This window comes from Cercospora beticola, chromosome 2 (genome assembly GCF_033473495.1).
Source record: "Cercospora beticola chromosome 2, complete sequence".
Classification (NCBI taxonomy): Eukaryota; Fungi; Ascomycota; class Dothideomycetes; order Mycosphaerellales; family Mycosphaerellaceae; genus Cercospora; species Cercospora beticola.
This window is the reverse complement of record NC_088936.1, coordinates 2,214,069-2,234,569: the sequence shown is the minus strand read 5'-3', so window position 1 is coordinate 2,234,569 and position 20,501 is coordinate 2,214,069. Positions and strand designations below refer to the sequence as shown.

The 20,501-nt window shown below is 54.7% G+C and overlaps 8 protein-coding genes across 8 annotated transcripts; 3 read left to right on the top strand and 5 right to left on the bottom strand.

Annotated features, from left to right (window-relative positions):
• Window positions 1–280: 280 nt before the first annotated feature.
• On the bottom strand, window positions 281–1,215 carry RHO25_002869 (uncharacterized protein; the record flags this gene model as incomplete). The annotated part of the gene is made up of 2 exons (XM_023598414.2): window positions 281–1,091; window positions 1,145–1,215. The coding sequence occupies 2 exons, from the start codon at window positions 1,213–1,215 to the stop codon at window positions 281–283; spliced, it is 882 nt and encodes a 293-aa protein (XP_023456371.1).
• A 548-nt stretch (window positions 1,216–1,763) lies between these two features.
• Window positions 1,764–3,212, bottom strand: RHO25_002868 (uncharacterized protein; the record flags this gene model as incomplete). Its single annotated transcript, XM_023598413.2, has 1 exon — window positions 1,764–3,212. The coding sequence occupies one exon, from the start codon at window positions 3,210–3,212 to the stop codon at window positions 1,764–1,766; it is 1,449 nt and encodes a 482-aa protein (XP_023456370.1).
• Window positions 3,213–4,439: 1,227 nt separating this feature from the next.
• On the bottom strand, window positions 4,440–5,558 carry RHO25_002867 (uncharacterized protein; the record flags this gene model as incomplete). Its single annotated transcript, XM_023598412.1, has 1 exon — window positions 4,440–5,558. One exon carries the CDS (start codon window positions 5,556–5,558, stop codon window positions 4,440–4,442), a length of 1,119 nt encoding a protein of 372 aa, XP_023456369.1.
• A 475-nt stretch (window positions 5,559–6,033) lies between these two features.
• On the bottom strand, window positions 6,034–10,949 carry RHO25_002866 (uncharacterized protein; the record flags this gene model as incomplete). Its single annotated transcript, XM_023598411.2, has 2 exons — window positions 6,034–6,291; window positions 6,342–10,949. The coding sequence occupies 2 exons, from the start codon at window positions 10,947–10,949 to the stop codon at window positions 6,034–6,036; spliced, it is 4,866 nt and encodes a 1,621-aa protein (XP_023456368.1).
• Window positions 10,950–13,214: 2,265 nt separating this feature from the next.
• On the top strand, window positions 13,215–14,327 carry RHO25_002865 (uncharacterized protein; the record flags this gene model as incomplete). The annotated part of the gene is made up of 1 exon (XM_023598410.2): window positions 13,215–14,327. The coding sequence occupies one exon, from the start codon at window positions 13,215–13,217 to the stop codon at window positions 14,325–14,327; it is 1,113 nt and encodes a 370-aa protein (XP_023455359.1).
• Window positions 14,328–15,547: 1,220 nt separating this feature from the next.
• RHO25_002864 (uncharacterized protein) lies at window positions 15,548–16,390 on the top strand (the record flags this gene model as incomplete). Its single annotated transcript, XM_023598409.2, has 1 exon — window positions 15,548–16,390. One exon carries the CDS (start codon window positions 15,548–15,550, stop codon window positions 16,388–16,390), a length of 843 nt encoding a protein of 280 aa, XP_023455360.2.
• Window positions 16,391–18,058: 1,668 nt separating this feature from the next.
• RHO25_002863 (uncharacterized protein) lies at window positions 18,059–18,582 on the bottom strand (the record flags this gene model as incomplete). The annotated part of the gene is made up of 3 exons (XM_023598408.2): window positions 18,059–18,106; window positions 18,207–18,267; window positions 18,329–18,582. The coding sequence occupies 3 exons, from the start codon at window positions 18,580–18,582 to the stop codon at window positions 18,059–18,061; spliced, it is 363 nt and encodes a 120-aa protein (XP_023455363.1).
• Window positions 18,583–18,915: 333 nt separating this feature from the next.
• On the top strand, window positions 18,916–20,291 carry VPS4 (Vacuolar protein sorting-associated protein 4; the record flags this gene model as incomplete). The annotated part of the gene is made up of 2 exons (XM_023598407.2): window positions 18,916–19,544; window positions 19,601–20,291. 2 exons carry the CDS (start codon window positions 18,916–18,918, stop codon window positions 20,289–20,291), a joined length of 1,320 nt encoding a protein of 439 aa, XP_023455364.1.
• Window positions 20,292–20,501: the final 210 nt, after the last annotated feature.

Below are 20,501 nucleotides of genomic sequence, written 5' to 3'. Positions count from 1 at the left end.
AAGTTTTCTTCTTGGTATCATATCATCAGACCTCACGCTAATCTGGTCAATCCGAGTGACCTGTTCCCGTTGCCAATCCCCGAGCAAGATGCTCATCTCTCCGTGAAGGAACCTCACAGAATAATCATGTCGCTCACGTTGGTCTCTCCGCCCATCCCTAACGCCCAAAATTGTTCGCCTTCTCGCAAGCTCTGTCCAGCAGCGCCTAGAAGCACTTTTCTCATCGTACCAGAGAGACCGTCAAAGGAGCCGGTCAGTTGTACTGGATTTTGTAACGCCGCTACTTCTCAAATCCGAACCGTCCCAGGTCAGGCCCCTGATGCCTTCCCATGTTCGAGCCAGATGGGCCCATGCGGTCATCGCTCGTCGTGTCCATGTTCTCACGCATAATGCGCTCCGCCTCTTGCTGACCCGAACGTCCAGCACCCGACGTACTCGTGTCCACGACGCCCTCGTCATATGTCATCCCGTCGATAAATCGGCTTTGGCTCGCAGTTGGCGTGGTACCGGGACCCGATCGACTGCCGGGTACACCGCTGCTCGTAGGACCCACGGTGCTCTGGCGCGCAGGTGTTCGAGCTCCTTCGCCAAAACCTACGAGCGAACCAGTGTCTCGATCCATATCGCTCATGCCGCCCACGGACGAAGTGTCCATGTCCATGTCTTGACTCTCGGACATCTTGTCAAAGTCTCCGCCTGCTTCGCTGCCGGCCCATGTAGTGCGAGCGCCTACGGAGCCGGTAGCTGAGGCACTGCCGACGGTGCTACGTTCGCGGCCGAGAGCTGGGTTGCCAGTTGAGTCGAAATAGCTGACAGCGGGTGGTACTTGTTGGGCGCCGTGCACACCACCCGCGGGCGTGAGGTTGCCGGTGCTGCCTGGTGTCTGAGGGTTGCGAGCGGTGGTGACGCGTTCGAGGCCAGCAAGGCGGGAGATGCGATCAGCGCGTTCGGCGTCGAGTTGGTTGGAAAGGCCGGAGGGCCCTTGGCTGTGCTGGTGGTGGGGGAGGTGGCCGCGGTGACCGTCTTTGATTGCGACTGTGGAGAGCTCGCTCATGGAGGTGGTGGTCGAGTTGGGCGTGCCGCTGCGCGATCTGATGCGAGTCAGTTATGTACCGCTGTGCGGGAGGCTGCTCTTTGCACATACGGAACCTCGCTGGGAGTTTGAGGATCGCTCGGCGGCGGAGGAAGATTGATCAGAGTCGGCGCGTTGGACATCGCGGCGGAGGAGGGGGTGATGGTGGTGGGAAGTGGTTCAGTTGCGAATGTGTCGCGACTGCGCGTATATAGGAGCGGGAAGTTTTGAGTGATAGGATTGCTTTGCTTTTCACACTTCGGATTCGGAGCGGCAAGGTGTGTATGTCAGCCTAGGTTTGTGTTTGCGTTTAGTCCAGCACTTGGAAGGAGGGACGGACGACGTGGGACAAAGAAGGAAGTTGCTACGCGGGTACGTCACATCTTCAGGGACCTTCGAGTTCTCCGATCGTCGAACGGTCGAGGCGCTCCCTTCTTCACAGCTACATGCATGGGCCGCTGAGCGAATCACGCTACGAACATTTATTGGCAAACAGGAGCTACAGCTACAGCTCGTGGATATCATTGTTTTCAGAGTACATAAACAGCCTCATAGCAGCAGGTTGAAACGCCGCACAACTCATAACGCATTTATCCCCCCAACACCACGCTTGTGTTGAAGGTAGTAGTATCTTTTTGGCCCCCAGTGTCCCCATGTAAACGCCCAATTATGCATACAACCGCACCACTGCTTAGACTGGCAGAGGGAACGTGCTGGCCCAGGCAGCAATCTCCGCCTTGAGCGTGCCAACCTCAGGGACGTTCGCAGCGCCACCAGCAAGCTTGGCCTTGAAGTCCTTCTGCTTGTTGGCGTCCTTGGGCAGCTCCGACTGCACCTTGGTGGCGAGCTTGATGCATTGATCGATGTAGCCCGCAATTCGGTCAAAGTCTGCCTCGCCCATGCCTCTGCTGGTCATGGCTGGCGTGCCGATACGGATACCGCAAGGTGTGAGAGCGGACTTGTCACCGGGTGTGGTGTTCTTGTTGCAAGCAATGTTGACTTGATCGAGCACAGCTTCTACACGAGCACCGTCGAGGCCGAGAGGCTTGAGGTCAAGGAGAACCATGTGGTTGTCTGTGCCGTCTGTCACCAGTCTGTAGCCCTTGGCCTTGAACGAATTCTCGAGCTGCTTCGCGTTCTTGATGACCTGCTGCTGGTATTGCAAGAATTCTGGCGTTTGAGCCTGCTTCAGTGCAACAGCAAGAGCAGTGATGGTGTGGTTGTGTGGGCCACCCTGGTGACCAGGGAAGACAGAGAAGTTAATTGGGCCCTCAAGATCGTAGAGAACCTGCACTTCCTTGCCAGCCTTGATCTCAGTCTTCCTCACACCCTTGCGGAAGAAAATCATGGCACCACGAGGGCCACGCAAACTCTTGTGGGTAGTCGTCGTGACAATATCGGCGTACTCGAATGGCGACTTGTTGACACCAGCAGCAACGAGACCAGAAATGTGTGCCATATCCATCATCAAGTATGCTCCGACCTTGTCCGCGATTTCCCTCATTCTCTTGTAGTCAATCTCACGGCAGTACGCTGAAGTACCAGCAACGAGCACCTTTGGCCTGTACATGAGAGCATTCTCCTCGAGGCGATCATAGTCGATCAAACCCGTCTCCAGGTTGACTCTGTATGGGAATGTCTCGAAGTACGTTGACACGGCGGAGATCTTCTTCGAAGGTGTCTGGTATCCGTGGCTCAAATGTCCACCGTGAGGCAGATCCAAACCCATCAAACGATCATGTGGCCGCATGATCGCCTGGTAGACCTGCAAGTTCGCAGGGCTGCCACTCAGACATTGCACGTTTACACCCCACTTGGCGGGGTCGAGGCGGAAAGTCTCGAGTGCACGCTTCTGGCATGTAAGCTCGATGCGGTCAATGTGTTCGTTTCCACCGTAGTAGCGGGCACCTGGGTAGCCTTCGCTGTACTTGTTGCTCATCGGTGACCCAAGAGCATCGAAGACGGCGCGGGAAGTAACGTTTTCGGAGGCGATGAGGAGGATCGACTCGCGTTGACGCTTGATCTCGTCGGTCATGATAGACGCGATCTCGGGGTCGGTCTCGACCAGAGACTTTTGCATCAGGTCTTGATGACTCTGTGGCAAAGCCAGGTGGGCGCCATTGACTCCGTTGGCGGCCATTTTTGCAGCTGTCGTTGTTGTTTGACGAGGAACTGGTGTATGTTGGTTCTGCTCGGAAAGTCGTTCAGTCCACACAGCAAGAACAATGGGAAGAAGGACTGAAAGCGAAGAGTCAAGGCAAAAAAAGGCGGTAGACAGCTTTTCACGCCCGCGCTCCAAGCTTAGCTTCCCTTGCTAGACTTTTTAAAGTCGCGTCCCAGATTCTCGACGAACCGCGCAAGAGGGGCACCTGCATGGATTTCCCGCCAACACTGTCCAGCCAATCATAGTTCTCGGTCGCCGAGGGTCCTTCTGCTTAGCACGATCTGTTTGCGGGCCTTTTTGCAGATGCACATCGTGCCCACTCCGGTTTCTCCCTCGCTCGCCGTTGCCTCCACCAACTGCACCTGCTTGCTGCTGCTGTTGCTGCTGTGAACCCGAGCTTGCTGACATTGTTGTCGCGTGTCTCTACATGTATACCATACTTACGTCGGCAATGACATACGCTGTCGCAAGTCGCGAAAGGCCCCACCATGTCTCGAAACTCGGCGTCCCTCGATCATCGTGATGGCATCGGGTCATTTCAACTCAGGTCGCTTTCGCTCGCAATGCGAACGCATCCCAACCATCAACAGTACCCGGGATGAAGGCTGCTCGCATCCACGCTTCCCTCCGCTCTTCATTTGCATGTCGTGAAGATCAGGAAACGGTGCAACTCATGTCTAGCCGAATGTTCCCGTTCCTTGCTTCAGCCTCATCGTGTACTGGGGGTAGCTATGCTGGAACGGGACGCCGTGTCCTCCGCGTGGTGGTCATGCGGTCTGGGCTGTGCGATCACTTGGCGGATATGCGGGGAGGAAAGTACAGAGGTGATGTAGCGAGAGGGCAGCAAGTGTACGTGAGCGGCTTCAGGGCGGGCGGAACACGGCTGCGGATGAGAGCTCTTCATAGAAACAGTGCGAGAATGTGAAGAGGCTGGGATCGATGGTGCTTGTCGCAGTGTAGGCGGCAAGAGCTCGTCCAACATTCGTGCGATCTATGGCAGAAGCTTGCTCATATGCATTGAGTTGAATGTTCTCCAGGACTAGCCGCTAGCTATCTCATCGCACTTCAATTCTCGATTCTGTCATGTCTGATGACCGGTCTGCGTATCCGATCAAAGCCCATTTATCCATTCGTGCGCGTCATATCTCAATCGCTCGTTAGAAAGTCATCAACATCTCTCGTTGCGCCCATGCGGCCGGGCGATTACGTCGCAAACCGCACAGTCCTTCGCGTAGTGCCACCGTCACTCCCCAATCCATCATTTGCTCCATCCAAGCCGATACCACCACCGGCGATGGCTTTGCCTCGCCCAGAGCCACGTCTTCGTTCCAACCGCTTCTGTCTGGCTTCTTTTGCCTCTCTTGCTTTCCAACCTTCCACCTGCTGCCTCCGTTTCTGACTCCGCGCGTAAGCAATTGCAGGCGTAGGCCTGAAGCCAATTCCGTTGATACCCTCTCCATCATCATCCGGAGAAGTAATTTCATGCCCAGTAATTTCTGAATCTTGCCATGTTAAAGACGCCGGGTCGAAGCTGGTCGCATCATCGCTGAAAGATGAATCAGGTGATTTGCTCAAGAAGAGATTCGCTTCCTCGTTGGTCCCTTGTGAGCACTGTCCTAGCGGAGAAGGCGGCGGCGGGGAGAGCATTCTTTTGTTGTTTCTCGAACTCGTTTTGAATTCCGTTTGCTGGCGCTGATAATGATCTGATTCGGCATCGTCCTCCGACGACATAACCATATCGATCGCCTGATGCAGATCGCGAATGCCATTCTCTCGTAGTGGCGTGGGAGGTAACCATGCATAGTCTTCATCGTCCAAGATCGTCTCATCGACCTCCAAAACAAGCGTCGTATTCCCACTCTCGCTGTCTGGGATCTCCACACAACGACCAGCACCTTGGGGTGGAGTTTGCACCGCGTCTCCTAATAACTGCCTCGCTTGCACAGCTCCACGCAAGTCGCGTATATGAGGATTGCGTTTGAGCTTCTTCCGTGGCGACTGTGAAGGACTTTGCCGCTGTGGACTGGTGACTGCGTTTGTAGGTCGTGCTTGGCGGATAGCTAAGTCCTTCAGCCGCTCGGCAACTTTACTTCGCGGACTGTCGGGCACCACGAGACTCCCATCCGAATTCCACGTCGTGTCAACTCGAAGTGATTGTGCTGGTCCAGCAGCGCTTCCAGCAATGGGCACATCAGCCTCGTCCGGATGTAGCTTCCGCTTTGGCGAGGGGTTCCGCGTACTACCATGAGGAGGCGGCGGGCTGAGAGATGACTTGGGTGTGGGCGTCCGGTAAGGCGGGTTTCGGTACGGCCCCAGTATCATCTTGCTTCTTGTGATGGTGGTGTGTTGGAAAAGCGATGCATGGATCCAACGATGGTCAGTGGTGTGAGTTGAGTGGTGAAGTTGGCAAGTTCGAGGAGTCCAGGCAGCGTGGAAGGTGCGGGTGGGGCGAGCTTGCGTCCAATGAGCGTGCTGCGCCGTTCACATGGCAAGCACAAGTGAGAGATCGGAAGGAAGGCAAATGCCGCCGCTCGTTGACGCGACTAGTGATTATTCTGATGTTTCTGTGTGCTTTCCTATTGTTACAGTCATGAAACCTGCGATATCCTCGTTGCTCGTGTCTCCCACTCGAAACGCCTCGCTATCCCATCTCAACATGTGAAAACTGTCGTGTGGTGTATCAGAAGAAGCTGTCTTACTCGTACACGAATACATCTCCAAGCGTCTTCCGCCTCTCCAGGCGCCGCTTTTCTGTGGAGTACTGCCCGTTGGGGAACGCTGACCATCTCCAGCGCTTCTAACCTGAAGTGTGAATTCCTCGCGGGGCCAGCACATCATCGATCTTCGGAGCTTCTTGCGCATCCTCGTCCCGACGGCTTGAGCGCGACAACGGCCTGCCTTCTGCCTTCTTTGCATAGAAGGCCTCCTTAGCCTTTTGGGCCGCGGACAAGCTGTCAATGTACGTTCGGAACTTGACAATCTCGCGGAGCAGATAGTCAGATTTGCGCTGCCAGTTGGCCATGGCTTTGGCGAAATTGGGGTGGCGGGGCGAGTACTGTATCCTGTCAGTATGCGAAAAGAGGGCTGAAAGTGAAATCGACTTACCGCAAGCTCGATGGCATGCTTAAGCTCGTTGTGCTTCTCGAGCTCCTGTTCTGAGTTCTGCACGTACGCAGTCAGTTGCCTCAGCTGATCCACTTCCATCAGTTGACTAGCCATCATTGACTGCGTCGGGGGATGCCACTCATGTATCATAACCTTGTCCGCTGGCAGTCTAATCTTGCTGCTGCCGTAGCCGGTGTCGAAGCTGGAGCGAAGCGAAGATTGCAGACTACCCCTCCCCGGACGGTCGGTCGATATGCTGTGGCTGTGACCTCTGGTAGCCATTGAGGAAGGTGGTGTGCTGAACGTGTCGGATCGATCTGTCAAGGCGGAGTTGATGACGTGTTCGGACCAGCCGTATTCAATGTTCGACACACCACCCGACAGTGGCTCCTTGCTCAGACGCGCAGACCAGTAATTGGCAGTTGTCATGAATTCGATGGCGATCTCAGGAGTGCCGACTTGGAATAGATGTACTGCTCCATTAGGCAGACTGAGAGCCCACACATGCGGCCGAGCCTTACTGTAGCCGGGGGGTGGTAGGGTGGATGCGATTGTCTGTCGTAGCACGAACACTTCAAGCTGCTCTGCGTTCTCCATCCAATCACCACCACCGACTCTTGCCCCGGTCACGCTGGCTGCCTTGCCAATTCTGCCAAGTTGCGCTTTTCTAGAACTCGACTGTTTGGAAGTGGAGGTGCCAAAGGCGAAAAGAGTCAGTTTGCCCTTGCTGATGACGGCGAAACAATCGTTCCAGTTGCGCTCTCTGGACTTTCGGTCAGGTGCATCAAGGTGGTGTTTGTGCTTGAGCAGGCCTTCCTTGGCCCATGGCGCTCCCTCCAAAGCAAGCGCTTCATCTTCCAGCAAGCCTCCATTGACAGAGAATGACTCGGATTCGCCACCGCTGGTCTCCTCCCGGATGATTGCAGAGGACAAGGCATTGGCGAAGCCGATCGAGTGCTTGAAATCGGCCATGGCAGACATGTTGGAAAAACTGCCGACCGATGCAGATGTAAGAGTCTTGCTGTAGGAATATTTGCTGCTTTGAGCTGGTGACCAGAACCCGCTTCCATCGTCGAAGCTGGTTCGAGAGGAGCCAGCTGTGCTGGGTGGGTACAATTTCCCTTTAGCTCGATTACCTCTGCCGGGCCATCTCATTGCAGATCGGAAGTCTTTGGCGTTCGACCTGTACGACATGGACGACATCGCTTCGGATGGCGCCTTGCTTACTATGGAGCCAGAGCGCTTGAGCGTGCTGCTCATATCGACCACGGAAAGATTGCGGTTGCTCATAACATCTTGTGCCGTGGCGCCGTGCAAAGGAAGAGGTTCGGTCTTGATCGAAGTGAAGAATGACTTTAGAATAGTTTCCAATTCTGCTTCCCATCCTCGGATATTGCCTGTCCAAGGGCTGCTGACCAATGCATTCGACACGCCGTTAGCTGCAGATTCCGGTGTCATCACGTCGGAGTCGTTGCGCACTGCAGATGGTCGAATAGACAATCGCTTGGAGTTGACAGCAAAGCTTGAGGCAGAAGCGGGCTCTAGCATCGTGTTCGAGTCGGTCCGCTCTGCTATTGCTGATGGCGACGTAGGTGTCATGATCGGCGAAGTCGGTTCAGAAGGACCTGAATTGGACCAAGGCATTGTTGGTCGCAGCGCGCTGGGCGTTGGTTTAATGGTACCACCAAACGCGTCAGGTGCAGCGTCCTGCACTACACGTCTGATGGTTGGCAAAGTATTCTTGACATACGCACTCCTCGACATGCGCTCCTCGATGTCTGCTAAGTGCAGATCTGTGTTTAGAAGAATGATTGAATAGAAAATGGTGTGTATGACGTCCTGCGCTTTGAATCCATGGTTTGGGTTGCACTCGCACCATCGTGCAGACAGAGCTGTGATGATACGATCGAACTGCTGCGTTTCTCCTTTGAGGGTTAGTTTGCTGCAAAGCAGCCGCAAAGCAGCCAGCACATTCAGCCCGGAGAAATCAAACAGCCCCATGTATGCTGCAAGTGTTTTCGTGCTGAGCGTATTCCGCTCGCCGAGCCAGGAAGCAGCGTCCGCTTTGGGGACATCCTCTTCATCGCCATCGAAAATCTTGCGCGCGCGTTCTTTGTATTCGGCGCCGTCCTCTGTCAAAGGAGAGGGAACCCGAATGATTGTGGGGTCACTAGACTTCCGCGACACCGAGCCGTGGTTGACCGGACCATTGTTGACTTGACTGTTGTTGACCGTTACCATAGGTAGTAGAGCCTGCGGGACGGGGCTTGTCTGCGCAGACGAAACTGGCTGTGTTGCTTGACTGACAGTGGGTCCAGGCGCGAGTGCGTTCGAGGTCCGGGCAGCGAGTATTGTCTGGCCTTCAGTGGCGGATAGGTCACCGTCTCTGTTGAGACGCTCCTCAGACGCGGTTGGCCTCAGCACCAGCCGGTCGGACGTCTTTGAAGGTGGCCGCTCCGGCCCTGAGTGCGCTCTGACGTACCAGCCATCTTCATTGACGCTCAACTCGGTGTTGGGTTCGATGGCAGAGTCTTTCATGTCAGAACCAAGTAGATCTGGACTGTCTGCCTTGGACCTAATTATACGATCGCCAGTGCTGGGCCTGCTACTGTCAAGAAGAAGGTCGTTGTAGTCGCGGGCAATCATATCGGGAGGGATGTCACCAATCGGTGATACCCTGCCCGTTTCGTTGCTTGGATCAGCCACTGTCCCACGCACCGTTTCTTTGCTGGGTTCCCGCTCGTCTTCAGAACCCTTGTTGCCCGCTGTGACCAGGGCGTCCGGTTTGCGTTTCTTGACTTTCAGCTTCGACTTCGGACTTCCGTACTGCACCGGTATTGGATATCGTGATTGAAGCGATGCATCAAGCGGTGGCGTGTAGCCGGAATGAAAAATGTCGGGGTCCTCGGAGTCCTCTGTTTTGGTGTCACTGGTTGTGGGTCGTGACACCGTCTCATCCTTGGACTTGGCTGTGCCATTGACATCACGTGTGTCTTGGGAAAGGTATGGATCCATGACCTTGCGTAGACTGCTGATCGACGGACTGGGTTGAGCTTGGTTCACAGTAAAGTTCGTGGGAGTTTCAGACGGGAGTGGAAGTGGTGGCGGCTGCAGTGTTTCTGATGCGGACTTCTTGCGTCGTCTGAAAAATGAAGAGGGCTTCTTGTTGAGCGTCTGAGTTGTGGTGGGCATGTTGACGATAGGTGTCTGCTGCGACTCCGCATTGGGAGTTTGTGCAGCGGATGCTTGGGACACCGACCGAAGAGGTGCATCTGACTTGGTCGCAGTTTGGCCGACGTGCTTGGAGCTGGGTCGTTCAGTGGGCGAAGAGACCACGCGTGAACTTCCTCCAAAAACGCGTTTAAAAAAGCCCTGCTTCTCTCGTGGGGGAGAAGGGTCTCTTCTTCTAACCTGGTTTCCAGGACTGGATGGCACAGTCGTCTGCGCGGATGGCGGGTGCAGACCCGTGATTCCGGCTCGCATGCTCTCCGTCCTGACGAAATCCGCAGCTTGGGTCCTAATTTCTGGTGGAATGAGATTTGGCGCATAACCAGACTTTCCACGCAGGTTATCCTGCGTGGCCTGTTTGCGCAATTGGTTCGGCTTTTGTGCCTTGGGGTTTGCAGAATTGACGTAGACCGGACCATTCGCGGTGGGGTTGAGCTGTTTCCGTGGGCCGGCTGCGATGACTGGTTCTGGTGCGGCTTCACCATCTGATTCGTTGTTCGACTCGTACCTGCTGTGTATAGAAGGCACCGGTCGCCCACGCGTGAGCACGGAAGGCTCGCCCGATCCCGTTGTTATATGCTCCATGCTCACTGAGCGCCGCGCGAATGCTGGCATGGCAGCGGGCTCCAACGATGCGCCATTGGCATGACTATTGCTCGTTTCTCCGTTTGTCATGCCGCTCTTGTTATTGATTGTTCTCTGCGTATCGCTACTATGCCGCCCCATACTGCCCGGCTTCAGACGCATCGTCAAGCTCTGTCCAAAACCAGATATCGAATTACTATTGCTGCGTCGGCCCCGGCCAGACTGGATGGAACGATTGCCTGGAGACTCCACGTGTCGCGCGAACTCGGAATCGGAAGATGAATGCGTATGCCCTCTGGCGCGCTGCTGGGTCAGGCCTGATGGGAACTGGCCAGTGAGGGAATGTAGAAAGGTATGGCGCTCGAGATCTTGGGGCTCCGCCATTGCGCTGTTGTCCTGGTGCGAGAAGGAATCGAGCGAGAGTAGGAGGTTGTCGACAACAGAATCGCGCGTCGTCATGTGCCACGACAGCCCATGAGAGTACCGCTGCTGGTCGGACGGCGCCGTGATGGTTTGGGGCGAGTTGGGGCTGTCGCCGGGACGCACTGGCTGTTTGCCCTTCCGTTCGCTGCGTGTTCGAGGAGGCGGCGTGCGAGGAGGACTCCCACTGCCGCTACGCCAGTCCGGTGGTGAATTGGTCGTTTGGCCGTCGCGAAAGCCTCGTGAGCTCGTCCGGATGCTGGGAGGAATGGGAGGACTCCTCGGCGGGGACTCCAGGCCGGCAGTAGCATGTGCAGTAGTAGCAGAGCGCGATGCAGAGGAGGCAGAGGCTGATGCATACTGATGGGGCTCCATGGCGAGCAGGCGGGTGCCGGCAGCAGGAGGCAGCACAACGCAGCAATGGTTCGCCAATCAACCCTATGCTGGACGGGACTCGCAGTGCGGCATCCGTTTTGGCGCAGCAAGCCCTGGCTGCTCGCGCAGTGACAGCAGCAAGCAGCAGTAGGGGAGCGGTCGTCGGAGCGCGTGCAACAGGCCAGTTGCTTCGAGCGCGATCTTCCAGAAATCATCAATGCTCACGTCCAGGGGTGCATGGTCCGCCGAGCGCGCCACGATCAGATGCAGCCTAGCCTTGCAGATCGCGTCGCCGCCGCGGGGACTGCCGTGTGCGCGGAGAGGGCTCGCTGTGGGTGCCGCGGCGGTGGTGCGGGCGGGCGGCGGCGTCGAGGAGGGTGTCGCGCGGGCAGACACGGCCGTGTCACGCTGTTCATATACGAAACAGCGTCGCGACGGCCTCTGCGACGCCAAACATCTGCTCCAAGCAATGTCGAGGAACTCGCAAGGATGATGGAGTTATCTGACTCTGCAGGGTGCTGCTCGGGACCCACCACCGTCTCGGCAACTGTTTTCCAACACCAACGCATATACGAGCGGTCTGCTATTGCATCTTCAGAACGCGAACGCGGCGCGATGCCGCCACTTCACAGCATCGCTTCGCATACATTTCTTCTTCGTGCCACTGTCGCAGGAGTCTTGCCCAGCAAAACTCGCACAGCATCGGGTGACACTCTCCTGAAACGGAGGAAATGGGCCTGCATTAGCCTCTGATCCTGACCCAAGTTCCTGCATGCATGCATAGCCTTTGCATGAAAGACCCCTCTTTTGGCCAGTGGCAGTTTCGCGGCTAAGAAACATATCAGAATGATTATGCGACAAGTCCAATTGTACCTTTGTCGTTGCCAGACACTTTCGCCCGTTCTGGCAGCGATACCGCCTGATCCTATCATGTTCGTGGCTGCATGCCCGCTTCGGCGATGCACTGCACACCGCCGAGTCAGCTTCACGCATTGTAACAGCTGTAGCTTGAAGGCAAATTCCATCCTCCACCCTCCTGTCAGTCATGGCTGTGGCGCAAGAGCGCTTCACTGCATCTGTGGCAGCTGTAACATGTATGTTGTGGCAAAGGACGGCAGATGGAGGCGGTGAAACATATGAGCTTCCCCTTGTATTGCGGCATACCGTGTGGCCCGCAGCACTGACACGTGGCAGCAGTCTCCAGGTCTGATTGATACATGCCTGCAAAGGTGATATCTTTCACGTTCTTCGACAAGTGAAGTTCTCGGTTTGAACTTCCGGTCTGTGCGCCATCCTCAGTGACTTTGTCCTCAGTGACGCTTCACTACAGGCAAAACCGGCTCTCATACACCTCGTTTTCGGTCGCGAAATGCTCAGCTACTTGCAATGCAGCCGGTGATATGAAATACACTCCGAATAGGCTTGTCAGCAGAAGCTGCGGGCAAAAGCTCGCCACGATGCCTGGTCTATAGCCGCCCAAGATGTCTTAAGCTCAATTGGCCTATGTACTGCCACGCTGCTAAGACATTCAGAAGGCTCTGAGGCTCGATCGCTTTTGACTAGGCTTATCAATGTGCGAGGGTCAGCCAAGTGAAGGTGGACGCAAACTGAAGTCTCACCAATTGATGTACTCCAACACTTTGAGAGCCATCAGCTCTTCGCTTTGATCAATGTTAATTCCTATCGCTCCTCATCCTAGGCAACCTCTGACCTACGTGTTGCACAAGTTTCAGACGCTCCCCCCGATTCACGATAGACATATACCGTTCATAGAAGTTGAACACATTCGTCTCGGCTCAAGGACGCCAGGGGCGCGATGGCAGTCCTCTTGAGGAAATATTGTGCTTTTCTGCCGTTTAGGGTGCACGGCGGATACGTAGCACACAGTACACACCAAAATCTCGATAGATCGCGAAATTGGGAATCTGGGCCAAAGTGATATACATGTAGCTCGTAACATTCGACCTTACTCACGTCTGGCCACACTTTCCATAGGGAGGATCTCGCTGTGTTGTCTTCTCGAGGCCGCAACGATGGAGCCTTGCTGACCGTGCACTGACCTGAACAGTTCTTGATATTAAGATGCTCTGCTGTCTTTCTCGTTCATCCTGCTTCTTGAGCGCGAGCATGATGCGTGATGGGAGCGGCAGGAGAGCGGCCAAAGCGCCAAGACTCGTTCGCGTGAGATGACGCTTTGAAGAAAGCTGGCGCGACTTTTCGAGTTGAACCGTGTCTCTTGCTTTTCAAGCTCGCTATCCCAATGCAATGACAACAAAGTGGTCGAGCAGCTGCTTTGGCGCTGTCTCGGGTGCATCGAGAGCACAACATATCTACAAATTGGCCAGACCCGCAGTCAGCATCAGGCGATATGCCACCAAAAGCACCGACCAGGAAAGCGACATCGATCGACACGAGAGAGCTGCGCTGGTGGAGATACAGGGCCTCCGCAAGGGCGACCTCATCAATCCTCCGCGGTCCACGAGACCTCCTCCGCTGAAACTACCGGAACGCGGCGATGCCAATGTCGCGCTGTACTACATCCGCATTGGAAGATCGTATGGCTCGTTCTACTGGCGAGGTGTTAAGGCGGTGTGGTTCAATCACAAAGCTGCAAAACTCTTGAAGCAGCAGGTGCAGAAGAACGGCGGCTCTGCAGCGCCAGAAAAGTCATCCGACGTGGCGAGCCTGTTGACGAGATCGCAATTCCAGCTGCTCGAGAGGAATAGCTACGATATCGGAAAGTTGCCTTTCTTCGGTCTCCTGGTTGCAGTCTTCGGCGAGTGGTTGCCGCTGGTCGTGCCTTTCATCCCGAGCGCTGTGCCGGGGACATGCAGGATTCCCAAACAGATCGCCGATATGAGGAAGAAGGCAGAAGAGAGGAGGAGAATCAGCTTCAGGGCAGCCATAGAGGAGCCCAGAGCAGAGCAGCTCATTGGAGACAAGGATTCCACAGAGAAGAAGCTGTGGGGAACAGCACACAACGAATATGCGAATGCACTACTGGGCCACTTGCGCACCGACCAGCTGCTGCATCTCTCGTCCACTCTGAATCTGCACAATCGCATGTGGGATCGCTTCCAGCTCGCGCCGCCGTCATTCTTGCTGCGAAGGAAGGTGACGAAGCACCTTACGTACTTGGCTCGCGACGACCAGCTGTTGCTGAAGCAGCCATCGGCCGTGAAGTCCTTGGAATCTGAAGAGGTGCAGATCGCATGTGACGAGCGTGGCCTGGATGTGCTTGGCAAACGTGAAGATACTCTGCGTGAGACCCTTCACACTTGGCTTGAACATCAGAAGAAGGATCAGGGTCGGGGCACAGCTATTCTGAAGATGCTGTTCAGGAGACCAAACGCATGGAACACGAAACAGGGCTCGTGATTGCGTTGCATAGATGTACATTATGCTGCAGGCAACGGCAGTGTAGGATAGATACCCAGCACATGAGGATTGTACAGAAGACCATACTGTAAAACAGCAATGTGGTAGTGGCTCAGGAAAGCTAGGCGGAGTGCAGGGCCCAGTTGTAACGTTAGGGAATAGGAGGTAAGACGATTCAGATCGAGATAACTCACACGGAGCTCAACAGTCAATCTCCTAGCTCACGAGGCGCCGACACTGCAAGGTGTGAACACCTCCATCTCGACAGGATTAGACGGCGACGACGCACGACGTCCTTTGGGCCCTGAGTACGGCACACAAGGTCCCAGATGTGTCTTCAAGAGCTGAGTTGACGTTTGATCGGAGCAGAATAGAAACAAACATGGTATCAACGCAGCTACGAAGGAACTCTCAGATGTTCCTAACCGCTTGCTCACCTATAGTGAGCTACCCTTGCGGCAGAGCAAGTCGATGTTTCTGCGCGGTCGACGACTGGCTTCGACATTGGCTATCAGCCTCGGAACGTAACGATCTCCAACGGTCGCAGTCTGTGGAGGAGTGCTTGCCTCTCACTTGTTCCGCGCTTGGAGTGCAGATCAGTTGCGCACTGAGCCAAGACCCAGGCGTGGGAGCGCCTCACAAGGTTTCTCGTCAACACTCTTTGCTAGAGAGTCATCATACCTGAGGGAAGGCAGAAGAGGGTATGAGCGGGCTTTGGTGGCCTTGACACATCTCACCGAGGCCTCACTGCCGCAAATACCTTAGGAAGGCTAGACTTTGCCAATATGGCCGACAGCAAAGCACACAGCCCGTCGCGCAAGGACCGCCAATACAGAGAGTCACAATCATGTTGGCAGCCCAAAACTCTGTTATGTCCTTAAAGTCTACTTGGACCCCACGGGAAACCAGGTCTCGCTCATATCGACATGAGCGCTACCTGACCCGTTCAATGGAGAAATTGACATCCGCGTCACAATGCAGACACGGAGGCTTTCATCTCATCTGGATTCGCAGTGCCTTTCGAAGCCTGACTTGTGGTCTGCCTGTCCTTAAAATCACGATTAGTGGCTGTCTTGCATCCATGGTATGAGCCAAAAATATTTTGAGGCCACACTACTTCTCCCATGGAAAGACCACAGGTCGATGTCCTTAAAAACTCAGTTCGTGTTGGCACAAGCAGCGAGAGAACCTCTCTCGCCCGCCCTCTCCACGCCCAGGACATGCTACCTTCCAGATGGGAGGTCGCTCAGCAGACTGGAGTGATGGATTCTGGCCTGGACGACGGATCTGATGCCTTGGAGGGTGAAGAGTTGGCGGAAGCTCTGGCGCGCATGCACGGCGTCAGAAATGAGAAAGACCAGGAGAAGAGAATCAGCCTCTCTCTTCGACAAGTGCCTCTCTCGCGTCCTGAACAGCCTCCACGCCGCCCAAGATCCCCCGGTGCCCTAGATCGGGCCATGATGACGACCGGAGTCTTTGATGACCACACAGATGCCACATTGGCTGAGTTCCAGGCGAAACAGCGCGAGCTGGAGGTCTGGAAGCAGGCAATGCTGGCTGATGGATGGAAGCTGCCCCCAGGAGCTGTCAAGGTGAACTGGGCCAACCCGTTGGCTCCTTCCAGGCCAAATTGGGCAGACGTTCTGGAGTGGAGGGCGCAGAAGAGAGCTCAGCCGCTGTCCGAGCAGATGGAGACAGCTAGTGAGACCAGTGAGGCAAGCACGAAGGTGAAGCGGGTCGACTCTCTTGTCGATCCAAGTGAGAGTGTCCTTCCCCTGCCAAAGAGGCGCAAGCTGTCTCCTCGAGACTCGACCACAGTCGGAGCTGCTCAGCCTCGCTCTGCGTCTGGAGTCGCTCGGGTTCGAAATGCGGAAGCAGCGAAAGTGGACAAGAAACCCAAGCCCACTATCAGACTTCGCAATCCGAAGGCGAAGTCCGCTAAACCTGAGCCTGCACCACCTGCTCCAAGATCAGGAGGACGCACAACGCGGACATCGGTGATGGGGAGCGCAACGATGAGGGAGAAGAGAGAGGCATATCTCGCCAAGAAGCACGGTGACTGAGCTAATGTCTCTACCACTGACGTATTCTGGCGAGGCAGGGGCCATGAAGAACCATGTGCACGTGGACCAAGTTCTCACGTGGGAATTGAGACCTGCAGCCGCTCGCATCCGCGCCTCTACACAAATGGATGATCTGAATCCTGCTTCGGTATCGTGATCGCTGATGCCAGGTGATATCTCGGTAATGATAGATCCAGACCCGATACTTTAGCTTCGATGCCCATCACATTTCCCATCACAAACTTCAATTCCATTGTCGTCCCTCTGCCAGCCTGATTCGCCACGATTCTGCCCAATGTGCTTACTCTCTCCGACATGCTTCACATATGCGACCTTTCCTCCCTCACCTCTTCGCCTCCTCCAATTCATCTCCGTATTACTGACCCTCGGCCTCCAGACCCCTCCATACTCTTCCTTACATTCCCTCTCCGTTCGGAACCTCAAAATATCATAATCACTATCTCTCGTCATTGCCGCATCCCGCTCTCGTGTCGTCACGACATCTGATCCCAATATCACCTGATTGACGCCTAATTCTGACAGCCGAAGTTTGTGGAGAGGTGCTTCCCAGGAGGTCATGTAAACTGAAATTTGAGTGGCGGAGACGGAGTGGTGAGAAGTAAGGTAGATCAACGCGAGAGTATCGATACCGGATACAGGGCCTATGATGAAGTTATGAGATTCAGCTATGGCGGTGTCGATGCGGGGTTGGTAGTATTGGTCGAAGTAGGCTTGGTCTATGTCGAGAGGGCCAGAAATAAATGCTGTTGGCATTGTTGGTGTGCTCTAGAGCGCTGATCTTACGAGGATGGTGAGCTGAGCCTGGTCGTAGCGAAGATACGGTCTTGTGTTTGATTCGGAGCAGGAGTTTGTCGGTGCGTGAGTTGTGGTGCATCGATGTTGTTGCCTTCGAGATCGAGCGGCTGATCGATGTTGATGCTTGGCATTTATGTCGGCTAAACTTGCTGTTGATCAAGACGGGAGTGTGTAATTGAGTGCTGGTCATATTAAGTGAGCTTGATCTACACATAAGTGGCGCGCAAGTTAAGACATGTGAGACCCAACTTCTGAGCGTACGGAGCTACGCGGTTGGTACGTGTCACTTTCCGCTGTAGTTTTGAAGAGGTTTCTCTGTTGTCCGACTCGTTGACTTGTTGGCACTAGATCGAGAAACCTGCAGCACCTTTAGAAATACGTATTGGCATCTGAAAGCGATTCGTAGACGTGGCTACTATAGCATTGGCCTCTGACTACGTCGATTCTTTGATGGACCGAGATGTTCAAGGACGGCCGATCTGAGCAACGTCCCGAGACGATCTTGGACCTCAGGGGTCTGCTTGGCCAGGTGTGCGCTTGGCAGCATCGATGGTCCGGGCATACGACCAGAACTTCTATACAGCGGGCTGCGGCATCGGGCAGCTTCGAGCGGATCTGATTGCGATCGCTCGTGTTGTAAGAGTTCCCCGCTGTTTGTGCCGAGGCACAGTCTTCAGATGGAAGGCCGTAGATGCATGGGACCAGAATCGCTCCCAAATCCCGCGCTTCGTATGATTATTGTGTGTGGCTCAACCTTCCGGAACGCTTGTTGCCATCTCGGAGTAGAATGCCACAGGTGGCGCCCGCTAGAAGGCCACATGGGAGAAAAGTCGCATGCTAGGTCATTAGGTCTCAAGCAGAAGCTGGAGCCTGTTGCATCTGCGACTGAATCTGCATGATCTGGCAAAGTATCAGCACAATACCGAGGAGAATTGCGGCGAGGCGGCGAAAATAACAGCGTTTGCCCTTCAGAGGAAATAGTGCATGCGGGGAAACTTACCTCCATCTTTTTGCTTTCACTCTTATCTTGCATAGACTTGATATTCTCCTCAAATCGCTTACTGCGAGATGATGTTAGTGACAAAGTGGAATTTGGCTGCGAATCGAAGGCAACGAGCATACATCTCCTTCTCGATGAACTCTAGTCGCCCATCGACGGTGCTCTTCGCTTCGGTCGTATCTTGCTTGAGCAGCACTGGACCAACAAGCTTGTAGATGGTCGCATCCTCAGCTAAGCCTTTGAACTCATTCTGCACGCCTTTGTTCTCCTGCTGCTGCGACTCCAATTTTTGTCGCGCGGAGATGAGCTCGCTGAGTTGTGTTTGTAGACTTTGGTACTCATCTGAAAGAGCTTGTAGCTTGGCACGATCGCCCATGTTGGCCAGAGCAGAAGTGGCGAGACTATTGAGAAAGATGATTGATGACCGCGACGTTGGATTGTGGTGTTCCAATCTGAAGTGAAGTCTGCGACATCGGCAGAACTTGCCGCTTCTGTTTCCCCGCCATCCATCTCGCTTCGCTCCGCCTGTGACATCGTGCTGGTCTCGACTTCGGCGCTGGAAGAGTAACAGACTCAACATCTCGACGGCCTCCGAACGCTTATGAACAGCTGACGCATCGACATCGACTTCTGGAACGATCTGGCTTCCGCCTCATAGTACCGCTCCTCCCCGGTCCGCTGCCTCGAGCAGCAACATCAACCACCCACCATGTCAAACACCGATTTCCTCGGCCGTGCGATAGAGCAAGTCAAGAAGGCCATAGAACTCGACACCGCCGGAGACTATGACAAGGCGTACCAACAATACTACTCTGCCCTCGAGCTATTCATGCTCGCACTCAAATGGGAGAAGAACCAGAAGTCAAAGGAAATGATCAGACAGAAGGCGGCAGAGTACATGGAACGTGCAGAGAAGCTGAAGAACCATTTGGCTGAACAAGATGGGAAGCGGAAACCTGCTGCGATGGGAGCTAACGGCTCTGCGTCGAATGGAAGTGGGAAAGCAAAAGGCGACGATGATGAGCAGGATGCCGACTCGAAGAAGCTGCGAGGCGCATTGGCTGGTGCCATCTTGACAGATAAGCCGAATATCAAGTGGGAGGATGTCGCTGGTCTGGAGGGAGCGAAGGAGGCGCTTAAGGAGGCTGTGATTCTGCCGATCAAGTTTCCGCATCTGTTTACAGGGAAGAGGCAGCCGTGGAAGGGTATCTTGCTGTACGGGCCACCTGGTACAGGAAAGTCGTATCTTGCGAAGGCAGTGGCGACAGAGGCGAATAGCACATTTTTCAGTGTGTCTTCGTCAGATCTGGTGTCGAAGTGGATGGGAGAGTCAGAACGGTATGTTTTCTGCCACCGAAAGGAGTCCATTGGGGAAATGTTGACTGAACAAACAGACTTGTGAAACAACTTTTCAATCTAGCGCGCGAGAACAAGCCTTCAATCATCTTCATTGACGAAATCGACGCGCTATGCGGACCCAGAGGCGAAGGCGAGTCCGAAGCTTCGCGACGTATCAAGACTGAGCTGCTGGTACAAATGGATGGTGTGGGGCGCGACTCCAAGGGTGTCCTGATTCTCGGCGCAACGAATATTCCCTGGCAACTCGACGCTGCCATCCGACGACGATTTCAGCGACGAGTACACATCTCTCTACCCGATTTCCCCGCACGATGCAAGATGTTCGAGCTGGCTGTTGGCGGCACCCCATGCGAGCTGACTCCAGAGGACTACAAAACGCTCGGCAAATACTCCGAAGGGTATTCTGGGTCCGATATCTCCATCGCTGTACAAGATGCGCTCATGCAACCTGTGAGGAAAATTCAAACTGCGACACACTACAAGAAGGTGCAGGTCGATGATCCGGAAACTGGAGCGAAACTCAACAAATTGACCCCATGCAGCCCTGGAGATGCTGGTGCGATGGAGATGAACTGGACACAGGTAGAGACAGAAGAGCTGCTTGAGCCTCCTCTCCAAGTGAAGGATTTCGTCAAGGCTATCAAAGCCTCAAGACCGACTGTCAGCAAAGAGGATTTGGACAGGAATTCGGAATGGACAAAGGAGTTTGGCAGTGAAGGAGCATGATGCGGTTCTGATGTTGTGCATGATGCGTTAACGATACATGGTGGATGCATATGGCGTTCGAGGTACGAGGTGCGTCGGTATGAGCGTTACCAGGAGCGCGTTGTCATGATGAACAGTTATAAATTCTATGGACATTGAATCCGAATTTTTCTTCATGCATGCCTCATGTATGCACTTCATCACTGTCCACACTCCAGTATCGCCTTGGTC